The sequence below is a fragment of the Cavia porcellus genome, unplaced genomic scaffold (assembly GCF_034190915.1).
Source record: "Cavia porcellus strain 051 isolate PalLab524CR breed Dunkin Hartley unplaced genomic scaffold, mCavPor4.1 scaffold_25, whole genome shotgun sequence".
Classification (NCBI taxonomy): Eukaryota; Metazoa; Chordata; class Mammalia; order Rodentia; family Caviidae; genus Cavia; species Cavia porcellus.
Window position 1 is genome coordinate 46,319,412 of NW_026947508.1, and position 13,542 is coordinate 46,332,953.

Here is a 13,542-nt window from a genome sequence, read left to right on the forward strand (position 1 = left end):
ATCACCATTAGGGAACTACAAACAAAAATCATTATGGATGTATTGGTGAGGATATTTAGCCAAAAGAATGGAAAACAGGGACTTGAGCAAGTGTTTGTACAGCAGTGTTCATAGCAGCAGCATTATTCATCTTTTATAAGGAAGGGTCAAGGGGGAAAGAGAACAAGGAGTCACCAAGAAGCAGGCCCTCCCTGCAAATCAGCATCATGCATGGGCTGCTGGGGAGAAAGCCAGATGCCAGCCCCTTCTGGTATGCAGGCTGGGAAACAAGAACCAAACACCTCCCCACCCCTGCCCCCCACAAGTGACTGGCTGATCTGGAAGAAACACGGCTTCAGTGATTGCTACTGAGGTTAAAAAAAAAAAAAAAGTGTAATGCTTATAGTATTAGATGTTTCACTGACTTTGCAGGTCTAAAGCTGGTCTGATCATCTTTTCAGAGGATAACAATATGCAGTATAGCGTCTGTGGGGAATCTACTTCTGAAGGTGGTAGCCACTGTTAATTCCCTATGATTTTGTTTTGAAGTACTGTATCATTTTCATTGTTTTGTTGGGTTGGGTTTTATTCTGCTTTGCTGTGTTTGATTTTACTATATCCAATGATGTGGGCAGCTATTCCAAAGATAAGATACATTATGGTAGCCATTTTGGATTTATTCTTATCTTGTTTTGAAGTCCTTTATTGCATTAATTGTTTTGTTTTTATTGGTTCTATTCTGTTTGATTTTTTTTAAAAGTAAGGCAGAGAAGATTTATAGATCAGCTTGCTATTGCGGGGGGAGCAGTGGAAGCCTTCAGGAGTGCAAGGCCCACCACTTGTCCAGGGAACCACGGATTCGGGGTGTATTTCACCCCGTAGCCATCAGGAATGAGGCACTTCTCAGCCTCCATGTCTTCAAATTCATCTACATTGAACTTTGTGAAGCCCCACTTCTTGGAGATACAGATCTTCTGGCGCCCAGGAAACTTGAACTTGGCCCTGCACAGGGCATTGATCACATGCTCTTTGTTCTGCAGCTTGGTACAGATAGACATGATGACCTGTCCACTGCGATCCCTTGCCACTGTGCCCTGGGGCTTCTCCAAGGCATCCTGCATGCCAGTCTGGAGCCTGGATTGGGGGTAGCAGGTGGTCAGATATGCGAACATCCATCAGAAGCAGTGTCTGCAAGGTCCTTTGAGGCAGCCCCTATAAGCAACAGGCTGTGTACACTAGGAGGAGGTTGCTGCCTGCAGCTGCTGCACACTGGGCAGATCTTTACTACTACTTACGTGACTTAACTTCCCAAACCTTAGTAAAAACTTATGGAACATGATAGATATTAATACTTGCAGAATTATTGGGAGAAAATAAATGTATATGAAATATATGATACCTAGTAGGCAGTATAATTTTTAGTACTAAAACATGATCAATGTAACCTATTCAAATCATAGATAATGGGGCAGGGATATAGTTCATTGGCACAGCACCTGCCTGGCAAGTGCAGTATCCTGAGTTCGATTCCTGGTACCAAAATAAAATACCTTTCAAATGATAGATAATGGTCTGGACCAATTTGCAATATATTTTAGTTAATAAACTTATTCTCAAATTTTTCTCCCATTTTGGCTGCTGCTTACCACCTGCACCCTTATAAATGTCAGGAGAGGAAATAAATAGGTGAATTAAATAGCATACAGATAGAGTAAAATTAGAATGAGCTTCTTGGGAATGGAATAGGTTTTATTAATTTTGTCTACAATATCTATTACATTTTGTCTGCAATATCTGGTGTTTGATAAATACATATTTGGTAAATTTTGAATCAATTCAGAAATGACAAAATATTTATTTGAAGATTTTGTTTTTGTTTTGTTACCAGGGATTGAACTCATGACCTCGTGCTTGCCAGGCAGGTGTTTAGGCCACTGAGCTAAATCTCCAGCCCTATTGTTTTTGTTTTTGTTTGGTTCTGGTTTTGGTTTGATTTGGTTTTTTGTAGTTCAGGCTGGCCCTGAAGTCTCTGTGTCATCCATACTGACCTCGAACTCATGGCAATCCTCCTGCCTCAGCCTCCTGAGTGCAAGGATTTCAGGCATGCACTACCATGCCTGCTGAATGACTGAATATTTAAACCAGATGGTAGGGGCTGGGGATTTAGCTCAGCGGCATAAGCGCCTGCCTTGAAAGCAGGCAGTCGTGAGTTCGATCCCTGGTACCGATAAAAATGAAAAAGCCAAAAATAAAAAAATAAAAAATAAATAAATAAATAAACCAGATGGTGGCCAGAATTTTTGTAGTGTCACTTTCTACCCCAGATACCTCAAGCGTTATAAAAGCTGTCAAGTCATATAGCCCAAGCAGTAGGGTTACTCAGACCTCAGCCTTGATCTTTCAGCATCATTTTTTTTTAAAAATTTTTTTTTGTCTTTTTCTTTTTTATCAGTACCGGGGATCAAACTCACAACTTGCTGCTTGCATGGCAGGTACTTATGCCGCTGAGCTACATCCCCAGCCCCTCAGCATCATTTTTACTTTGGGCCCCAAACTACCAGTCCACTGTCCAATAGATCACAACAGTGTTCTCAAGTGCAAAATCTATGAGCTTTAAAACCCAAAGAGGAATAGTAAATGTTCTTTACTTCCAAGGGAATATCCTGGAATGCTTCAGATCATCAAACCCTTAGGGCCATTTCACTGATGTGGCAGGCTTCTAATTTTTTTTAATTTCTGTCCCATACTCTGAGTTCCATGTGTCCTACCAAAGATTTAGAGTACTTGCCATTAACTTCTTATTAGGTTTAATAAATTTTATAGCATTGATGTTCTGGACCAATGTGATGTTCTGCAAATGGCCAAACAGTTCAGATCCCTTTGGACTATATGTTAGAGAACATGTGAACATTAACCTTACGCTGAGATCACAAATGCAGGCTTTGGCCTGCTCTGTGAGTGTCTCATGCAGATCAATGTGGGAAAGAACACATTTGCCATCTCACTGGCTGTATAAGATGTTCCTGAGCTGTGTTTCTCTCATGCTTGGCAGAACAGATATGGTTAGAGTTATTTGTCTTTTGCCATATCTATCAGTTTTTCCAAAGACCAAACTGGTAAATTGTATGGGAATATGATAGGAATCATCATTTCTGCATTCTTGGAAGTTTTGAGGGAAGAACTAAATTTTGTAATTCTAGAATGTGATAGGTTTTTTTCATTATTATCTTGGCCATTGTGAGAGTACTTTCCAGGGCTTCCACTTGGTCTTGCTTACTACTACAGTAGCTTTTAGTCTACGTGTCTATCAACTAATGTCAGGGTCCTGCCAGTTTCTATGTATGCCATTGCAATTATATGTTTATAAACAGAGGGGAGGGGCTGGGGATTTAGCTCAGCGGCATAAGCGCCTGCCTTGCAAGCAGGCAGTCTCGATTTCGATCCCCGGTACTGATAGAAAAAAAAAAAAAAGACAAACAGAGGGGAGGGAATGGGCATTCATCTTCTCACTTGAGACAGTGAGTTACTTCTATAAGGCGAGATGGGTCAGAGAAATTTTGGGATCCAAGTTCCTCAAATGGATCTACATGCAGTATCCTTAACTTAAATCTCAGGATCCTGCTTCTTCCCTATTAGGAACCAACTTTTTGAAGAGTCATGCCTCCTCACAGGCTAAGAATTCAGCCTTTTTTAGGGCTGGGGATTTAGCTCAGTGATGTTAGTGCCTCGAGGTTGTGAGTTTGATCCCCAGTAGCAAAAGGAAAAAAAAAAGGAAAAGAAAAAGAAAATGAGCCTTTTCCAAAATCTCCCAACTTTTGAATTCTGTCTAGTAATTAGTTGTCTGTTTACTGACTCAGTGAGGTAAGAATCTCTTTAAATGCTACCAATAAGGGGCAGGGATTTAGCTCAGTGGCGTAAGCACTTCCCTGGCAAGTGTGAGTTCAATCCCCAATACCAAAACAAAAAGAAAAGCTACCAATGAGGTATCACTTACTTTAAATTATTATTTACTAGCCTGAACTCCATTGTTTTTTCTTTCATCATGTTGAACACTTTAATAATAACCCAATTTCACAATTGCTATAGTTGTTATTCACCATATATTTCTCAAATGCCTAAGACATTGCACCAGGTAGACTGAGCATTCCTTTCTTTCCATTTGCAAGCCACCCCAGCCCACTACAAGTAAAAAAAATTTGCAATATGTCTAATATGACAAGAATTCTCGCACTTCACCCACCAGATTGCTGTCTAGCCCTTGAATGATCCAACTCCAGAATTTGTTCCTTAGGGTCTGCTTTCTAGGACTACTCTTAGTACTAAATGTCTTAGGTTGGATTTTCTAGAAGTAGAGACAGAAATACGGGTTCTGGTTTAAGTGATTTACTGAACAATTTACTCTTAAGAAAAATAGGAGTGTTGGTTATGGGGGTACATGCCTATAACTCTAGTAGACAAGAGGCTGAGGCAGGAAGATTGCCAAAAGTTTGAGGCCAGCCTGTGCTACATAATGAGATGAGTTAAGGTCAGTCTGAGCTGTTTAGTGAAAATCTGTCTTAAAAAAAAAAAAAAAACCCTTTGGAACCAATCTGACATGTGGAGAAAACTAAGAAAGCATGGATTCCAAAACCAGTTTCAGTCTAACCCACAGTAAAACTCTGAAACAAGAATAGAATGGCACCCCAAAATTAGTCCCTTGAGACAAGAGACTTTGTCAGGTAGCTACTGACTTCTTTATCCCTCAAGAGAGACAGATCCTGTCTGGTTAAAGGCAAGACTCCATGGGACAGCCACGTGCTTTTACTAGCCAACACTGGCAGCAGCAGCAGGATGACTGTATTAACTGGTAAAAAACATTCAGAAGGCCCCAACAGGGTCAGGGATTTAGCTCAGTAGCATACGTGCCTGCCTTGCAAGTGCATGGTTGTGAGTTTGATCCCCAATACCAATAAAATAAATAAATAAAAATTAAACAAAAAGAAGGCCCCAACAGCATCCTTCATGAAAAACAAAAACAGAGGCCTGGGGACGTAGCTTAATGGTAGAGCACAAGTACCTGAGTTTGATCACTGTACCTCAAAAAAAAAAAAACTTGAGGGCTGGGGATTTAGCTCAGCGGCGTAAGCGCCTGCTTTGCAAGTGCACAGTCATGAGTTTGATCCCTGGTACTGATAAAAAAAAAAATCTTAACCTATGGAAACCTAAATCATGGTAATTATATTATCTTCAAGTAATAATGCATATTTATAACCCCTTATCCAGAAGCCCAAAGTCCTAATTCATTTCAAAATGGTTTGAAGTATTTTTAATACATTTGATGCGAACTCTACAAAACAAAGTGTTAAATTTTGGGGTACTGCCTCAGACTCAGTGAGGGGTATTATTTATATTATTTATATTATAAATTATTTATATTTATATATCCATGTTGTATTTTTAAAACTAAAAACAAAATTCTCATTCTAAAACAAACAGGACTCCAAGCATTTTGTGTAAGGAACCGTGGATCTGTTACTATCATTTATTAAGGGGCAAATATTACATATTATATACACATATTTATCAAAGAAATCCTTCACACCCCTGCAACAGGGATTTTTCTCTTTTCCATATGATAGCTCAGAGGCATAGAAAAAACTAATTTATCAAGGTCACAATTTAGTGAGTGGAAAAGTCAGATCTGTGAAACTTCATTACCTCCTTTTTCCCATTACACCACACTGTACCTGTTAGGCAAATTATCGTTAATTTATATACTGATACTAGCTATCAGAAATCTGTGATGTTGGGCAGGGGATATAGCTCAATGGCACAGAGCCTGCTAGGCAAGTGCAAGGTCCTGAGTTCAATTTCCAGTACCAAAAAAATAAATAAATAAAAATAAAAATTTGATGTCTTGCAAAAAGTGCCATGACTTCCAGGAGCTCTAGTACCTGACATATGACATGGTTGCAAAACCCCTGGACTTGATGACTTAATAGTCTTCCCCATTGTCTGAGATTCTGCATGATTCTATAAATTCTAAGCACATTGGGGCTGGCGATTTAGCTCAGCAGCATAAGCGCCTGCCTTGCAAGCAGGCAGTCATGAGTTCGATCCCTGGTACTGATAAAAAGGAAAAAGACAAAAAAAAAAAATTCTAAGCACATTGCCACTGGTGGATCATTTCTATTATTTAGCATTAACAAAGGGCTCATGCTCCAGCTTTGCACAAAACTTAACAGTTTTCTGTTTTCCTTATTAGCACCTGTGCCTCTCAAGTGTGCATGGGACTGAGAAAGTTGTGGTTGTAACAACATCAAGGCCAGGTACTGGTGAAAAGGAACATGGGTTTGGAAATCAGACCCAAACACAACTCTAAATTTTGCAACTTCATTCTTCCAATAAAGTATAATGAGGGGCTGTAGATACAGCTCAGTGGCACAGCACATGCCTGGCAAGCACCAGGTCCTGAGTTCAATCCCCCATATTTAAAAAAAAAGTATGAGACTATGTCAAAGTATAATAAGACTATGTCACTGTGGGATATGGGATAAGGTGTGGGTTGGTCTTTAAATGCCAGGCTCCTGTTTCTCCAGATTGAACACTATAGATCAGATTTTTTATATCTTAAATTTAACAAAACATAAGCCAAGGAATAAAGTTCCTTTCTGTAGATAACAACAACAAAAACGACAAAAATCTTGTGAAAATAGGACTTTTTCCTTTAAAAAAAATGAGCATGAGAAAAATTTTTTTCTTTTTTTTTAGACAGGGTTTCACTATGTAGTCCAGGCTGGCCTTGAAACTCATTATGTAGCCTAAGCTGGCTTCAAACTCAGCAGTCCTCCTGCTTCAGCCCCCAAGCACTGGGATTACAAGCATGCGCCACCACATCTGGCTGAAAATTTATATCTTGCATATGCTTTGTGGAACAAATGACTACCAGGTAATGAATAAACGTTGCAATGTCAGTTTTATCTGATTAGACCTTACAATGGATTATGGAGGTGGGACTCCACCTCCATAATCTAACTAACCATGGTCATAGAGCAAAGAACTCAATAAACACAACACAGAAATGTCTCTGTATTGGATGGTTTAATCAATAAAACTGCTTTCTGTCAGTGCACTGGTTGTCTGCACCAGGGTCTGCCTGACCTGACAATCCTGCAGGAACAAGAGGATTCCTACCTTGCTGTGCAGTATTTTGCCTTTTATCACCTTTTTTTCATCCCTTCTGGAATTTAGGGATGATTTGGGATGTTGGCAATAAAGCACAACAATGAAACTCATTTGGCAGCTGGTTATGAGAGTCATTTCCCTAAACCTTATTGCCTGAGCCTAATAAAACAGAGTGAAAATCCAAGACACAACATGCCAAATTTTCCATAGCTTTGATTGTGCTCTCTACCCAATGAAGCATAAAGTCACAAAAACTAATTTACTAGACTACATAGTCATTTTTTATATTACTAATGGCCTTGCTCAATTAGATGCTTTAATTTTAGCTTATTTCATTTTTCAAGTTTGCATATACTAATGTTAAAGTAAATTAAAATTCATGTTTTAGAGATAAAATGGACAAAGAAGGAAGTAGCACTGATAACTCATCTGTAGACATCTTCTCATCCACCTTAACTGCTGCTTCTCTTCCCAGTTCTAGGCAAAGCACATTCCGGATCCACAATTTCCCCTTTTTGGATGGCTGTGTCAGTTCAGGTCCCCCAGGAAGCACACATCAAGACAGAGATTAACAATCAGTAAATTTATTGGCAGCAACATCTGTAGAAGAGAAAGAGCAGGAATAGTCAGGGACTGAATGTCAGACCTCCTCTGGTGTTCCTCTCCAAAATAAAACTCAGATACCATCTGACTTATCATGAATGCCAACATTTTAAAAAGCATGTATTCATTAAGTTTAAGTGCTCTTTTTCAAAGGGAGGGTGTGTTAGCCTGAGTACTAAAAGACTCCAAGATAGGATTAATCATGAAAGAACTTCATTATGGACAGCTGTGTAAGAGAAATTAGGCAGAGTAGGAAAAGGTGGAGACAGTCAACAAACTTGCTATGCAACTCTGATCCTGAGTGTAACAGAGAGGGAGAAATGTTGAACAAAAACATCCTATTCTGTAGGCTGAGGATTTAGCTCAGTGGTACAAATGCTTGCCTGGCAAGTGTGAGGTCATGAGTTCAAACCCAGGTACCAAACAAACAAAATCCTACTCTGCTTTGTGGTTTGAGGAGGGTTTGCCAAAAACCACTGGGCAGTCCTCAACCAAAGTCAACAATAAGAAGAGTCCTGCATCTCCCAGGAAGTGGGTCTGCCTTAGTATTTCTCCCAAACACAGTAGGAGGGATGGCTTTATTACAAATTTGATGATGGATTTCAGAGCCCTTAGTCAGTTATAGGCCCTGTAGTTGAAAGTTACAAGTCACATTCCATGACCATCATGAGATAATCACAGTTTGTAAAAAATATTTTGTAATACACATGTACATGAACAGGCTTTATTTTTTCATAATCATCTAAGGAAAGATCAGAGTTTGATCTTTTGATTAGTTTTGATCTTTACTTCTACTTCACTCCAAAAGCAACCCTGAGATAGGTACTATTCTTTTTTGTCTTTTTTGTCTTTTTCCTTTTTATCGGTACCAGGGATTGAACTCATGACTGACTGCTTGCAAGGCAGGTGTTTATGCCGCTGAGCTAAATCTCCAGCCTGATAGGTACTATTCTTATTTTTGTTTTTATAGTAAGGAAAATACAGATCAGGAAGGTTAAAGTAACTCATACAAAATCCCGCAACTCAGAGGTACCAAGGCCAGAATTTAAACGAACAGGTTTGTTTAACTCTGAGACCAGTACTGCATGTGGGGCAGTTAGTGAACAATGTAAACAGTCTCTTCCTTTATAGTACTGCACTTAGTACCTAGAAACAAGCTCATCCTCACCCCATAGTGCTCTATGCCCTATGTGGCAAAAATTACTGTGTGTGGTGAAGGGCCAGCCTCAGTGACTTAGGACCTCAAAAAGCTAGCATAGCTTTCTGTACTGCACCAAAGCTAAATGGTACTGACTACCTGGTAGAACCAAAAACCTATAGAAAATGATGGGAGCTCAAAAATGTACAAGCTGAAGGTTTGAGGGCAAATGTTAAGAAAGAGAATTCTAACCGAGACATTTGAGCTGAATTCCAAAGTAGCAGAATTTGCCAGCAGGAGTGGCTAAGGGAGAATTCTTCCAAGTAGAGGGAACAATCTGTACTAAGACTCTGAAGAGGAAGGAGGAAGAAACAAGTAGGACAGGAGTGTAGTGAGTGAGGCTGAGAGGAGAGTGAAATGCACCAGAGGTAGGATAGACCAGGTCTTGGTGGCCTTGTAGGCCACGCTGAGAATTTAGATTTTATTTTAAGAGAAAAGGGAAGACTCCAAAGAACTTAAAATGAGAAGAACCATAAAAATTATAAATGTTTAGGACTGGGGATTTAGCTCAGCGATGTAGCACCTGCCTAGCAAGTATGAGGTTATGAATTCAATTCCTGGTACCCTCCCCACAAAAATTATAGATGTTGAGAGGAGGAACAAAGATGGCGGATAGATAACAACTGGCTACAGAGGCTCCCTGAGATACTTAACTTAGAATTCAACATAAAACAGAGTAAGGAGCCCAAAAAGAGGGAGATGAATTCTCTTGTCCCAAGAAGAAATTAAGGTGGGAGGAACCAACCAAACATACAGTCCCGGTGTTATATTGGACCAACTAAATGTTCAGTGTTCCCGCCACAGCGGGCGACTTGCCCACCACCCAAGGTCCTGCTGCAACTTGCCAAACCATCTGAGGTCCCACTGCTTTGACTCACTGGAGGCGCAGTTACATTGAGTTCGGGGGTCAGCAAGCCAAACAGACAGCTGAGTTGGTGGGGTGCCTGCATCAACCTGTGGTGAGTGACGGGAGTGGAGCCATTCCACAGAAAGCGGGGTCTGGTGGACGACATTCTGGGGCTAGGCAGGACTGGCAAGTACAAGGGGCAGCAGTGACTTCAGTCAGTTGTTCCCTTCCCAAACAGGATTGGTGGAGTGAGCTAGGCCTGAGTCATGTAACCTGGCTGAGACCCAATAGGTTATCTGAAACCAAGTCCCTACAGTGGTGGCGCACACTAACCACACTAACCCAGGGAAGCCTCAGAAGTTTGACTAAACTGGAGGGGAGGCGGCACAAAGTAATAACAGTGCAGGCCACAAGAGCTTGACTGACCCAGAGGGGAGGCGGTGCAAAGTAATACAGTGCAGGCTGCAGCAACTTGACTGATCCGGAAGAGAAGGGCCAGTATACGCTGTCCCTGTCTGCAACTCACTAGCACATGGCAGTGGGAAGGGGCATATAGCCAACACGCTTCAGAAGAACTGTAACCAACAAATAAAGAAATTGGGGCCTCCTGGAAGAAACAAAAAAGATGGGAAGAGGAAGCAACAACAAAAGTCCCCAGGTCCCAACCCTGAGAACATTGACCGAGAATAGGCAAACACAAAGGAGAATGAGAACAGCAAACATGCAATATCAAACATGGTGCCAGTGGACATAAAGAGATATATTCGGGGCCTCATAGATGAGTTCAAAAGTGAAATATTTAGCCAAATAAAGCAAGATATAAGATGATTAATAAAAGAGATACTAAGCACCCCTCAAGCAGACACAGATGGAAGAAGGGAGGAACTCAAACAAAGGAGAGAACCATTTGATGAAGAATATAAAAAAATATAGAATACATGAAGCAGACTCAAAGAGATTACCAGGAAATTAAAAACTCTATGGAAAGATGGCAAATCAGCTTGAAAGAAACTAAGGATAGATGATCCAAACTGGAGGACAGTTTTGCAATGTGGGATTATGAAACAGAAAGCTTTTTAAAAATAACAAGGAAACAAGCAGTAACAATACAAAGGCTAGAAGACAACAAGAGGATCTACAACTTGAGAATAAAGAATGTGAATGAAGCAGCAGGGGTACAAACAAAGGAACTACAAAGTTTATTCACAGAAATAATTAAGGAAAACTTCCAAACATAGGAAATGGAAATGATATTCTGATATATGCGGCATACAGAACTTCAGCCACCTACAACCAAAACAGAGTTACACCCAGGCATATAATGATCAAGATCCTAGAAATTCAATATAAGAACAGAATATTAAAAGCTGTCAGAGACAAGAAACAGATAACCTATAAAGGAAGGCCCATCAGAATCATGGCAGACTTCTCGACACGCTTGGAGCGAAATATTCCAAGCCCTGAAAGCAAATAATCTCCATCCCAGATTGATATACCCTGCTAATGGAGAAATTAATGGAGAAACAAGATGCTTCCAAGACAAAGAGGAACTTGGGAAATTCGCAACCACCAATTCAGCTCTACAGAGAATACTGCAGGGCATTCTAGAGAGAGAGAAAAGTAATATGATTCCAAGAACAGTGGCAGAGAGGCCTCAATGAATGGAGCAGAAAACAGAATGAAGAAGATAAGCAGACAACTGATGGCAAAAAAGAGCATAACAGAAATGAGGCAGAGAAGATTTTATTCAAAACTGATATGATTGATAGTATCAAGTCTGACAGTATAGGCAACTACACTGAAGATGACAAGACTCTACAATACACATTCTGGTTTGATAACTGCTGGTTTTTGAAATTCTTAACTATATACAAAGTTGTGTTTTTATTAATACTGTTATGTACTGATATATTCAATTATACTATGTCTGATGATATAGCCAATTCTATTGGAGATAACAAGAGACAACACAGGAATCATGGTAGAACTCTTTATACAATGGTCTTACATGTTTTTTTCATTTCCTGTGTTTATAGGAATACATTTTGTCTTGCTTTGTTTTGTTTTTCCTAATATAGAAAGGATAGAAATACATTAAGACTCACGCATGTGCAGAATCTATAAACAGTTTGTGAGAAATGATTTTATGACACATGATGAAATGAACAGATACAAGAAAAAGAGACACTAAAATACCCAGTGCTGATCCTGGAGTGTCATAATGTAAAACCCAACAATAGTATTACTCTTTGTTCAGAGTGATATTAGCCTGCTTGGGTTTATTCAATCTCAACATAATTGAAGATATAGATAACTGCATGTATGTTTAAGTGTATAGGATTGATAACCATATTTCTAAGTTTTTGTTGGATAGTTGAACAGAACTGGTTGCAATCTCACTGTTTGAATCACTTTATATGCTCCACTTTAGTATCTTGAATAACTATTTGTAAGAAGACAATCTGTAATCATCAACTAGTGATTTCTGTTTATTTTTTTGAAATTATGTATTATTTCTACCTGTTTTCTTTTTTGTTTAGTCTTTCTTTAAATTAAATTTTAAAAAATAAGACACTACAGTACCCAGTGCTGATCATGGAGTGTCATGATATGAAATCCAGGAATACTATTATTCTTTGTTCAGAATGATTTTAACCTGCTTTAATTTGTTTAGTCTAAACATAAATGAAGATATGGGTAACTGCATGTATGTTTAAGTGTATAGGATTTACAACCATGTTACTAAGTAGGCAGTTGAACAGAACTGTTTGCAGTCTCGCTGTTTGAATTCCCACTTTACATGTTCCATTTTTGTATCTTGAACAACTATTTGTAAAATGACAATATGTAAACATCAACTAGTGATTTCTTACTGTTTATTTTTTTCTCTGGATGTATGTATTATTTTTACCTATTTTCTGTTATGTTTAGTCTTTCTTTAAATAAAATTTTAAAAAATTATAGATGTTTGAGAGACCTGCTTTCAACATTCTGCACTGTGTACATATATCAAACATTACATGATACCTCATTAATAAGTAAATTTTTTTTGTTTTTTTGTATCAGTGGCACATACTTGTGATCTTAGCTACAGAGGGACTGAAGCAGGAGAATCTCAATTTCAGTTTGGAAAATTCAGTGAGCCCTGTCTCAAAATGAAAAATAAAAAAAGGGCTGGGGATATGTTTCAGTGGTAGAGCACCCCAGAATCTGATCCCCAGGACTGAAAATAACAATAGAATAGAATAGAAATAATAAATTTAAGAAATAGGAATGTAATTCAGTGGTAGAGTACTTGTCTAGAATATGGAAGGCCCTTGATTCAGTCCCTAGCACTGCAAAATAATAATAATAATATAAATAATAAAGAGTATTATATCAGAGGAGAATTTTAAAAGGAATCCTCTTGTATATGAAGATATCAAAAGTGGACATGAGCCTAGTGTTGTGGCTATGGCTCAAACTTGTTTTTTTTTGTTTTGTTTTTTGTTTTTTTCCTTTTTATTGGTACCAGGGATCGAACTCACGACTGCATGCTTGCAAGGCAGGCACTTAGCTAAATCTGCAGCCCCCTGTGGCTCAAACTTGTGATCACAACACTCTGGGAGGCTGAGACAGGACAACTGCAAGTTCAAACTCAGCCTGAATAACTCAGAGACAGTGAGACCCTGTCTCAAAATAAAAAATAACAAAAAGGCTGGTGATGTAGCTAGTATCTAAAAAGAAAGTGTATGTACATGCACTGTGTCCT

General features: G+C 39.1%; 1 protein-coding gene and 1 pseudogene across 1 annotated transcript in view; both read right to left on the reverse strand.

Annotated features, from left to right (window-relative positions):
- Window positions 1-315: 315 nt before the first annotated feature.
- Window positions 316-13,542, reverse strand: part of LOC134472805 (collagen alpha-1(I) chain-like) — a 39,402-nt gene continuing 26,175 nt past the window's right edge. The window contains exon 4 of the mRNA XM_063235136.1: window positions 316-7,743. Within this exon, the coding sequence (XP_063091206.1) occupies window positions 7,712-7,743 (32 nt within the window). The 3' untranslated portion in view covers window positions 316-7,711. The remainder of the gene's footprint in view (window positions 7,744-13,542) is intronic.
- LOC111754892 (small nucleolar RNA SNORA70) lies at window positions 1,162-1,256 on the reverse strand (annotated as a pseudogene).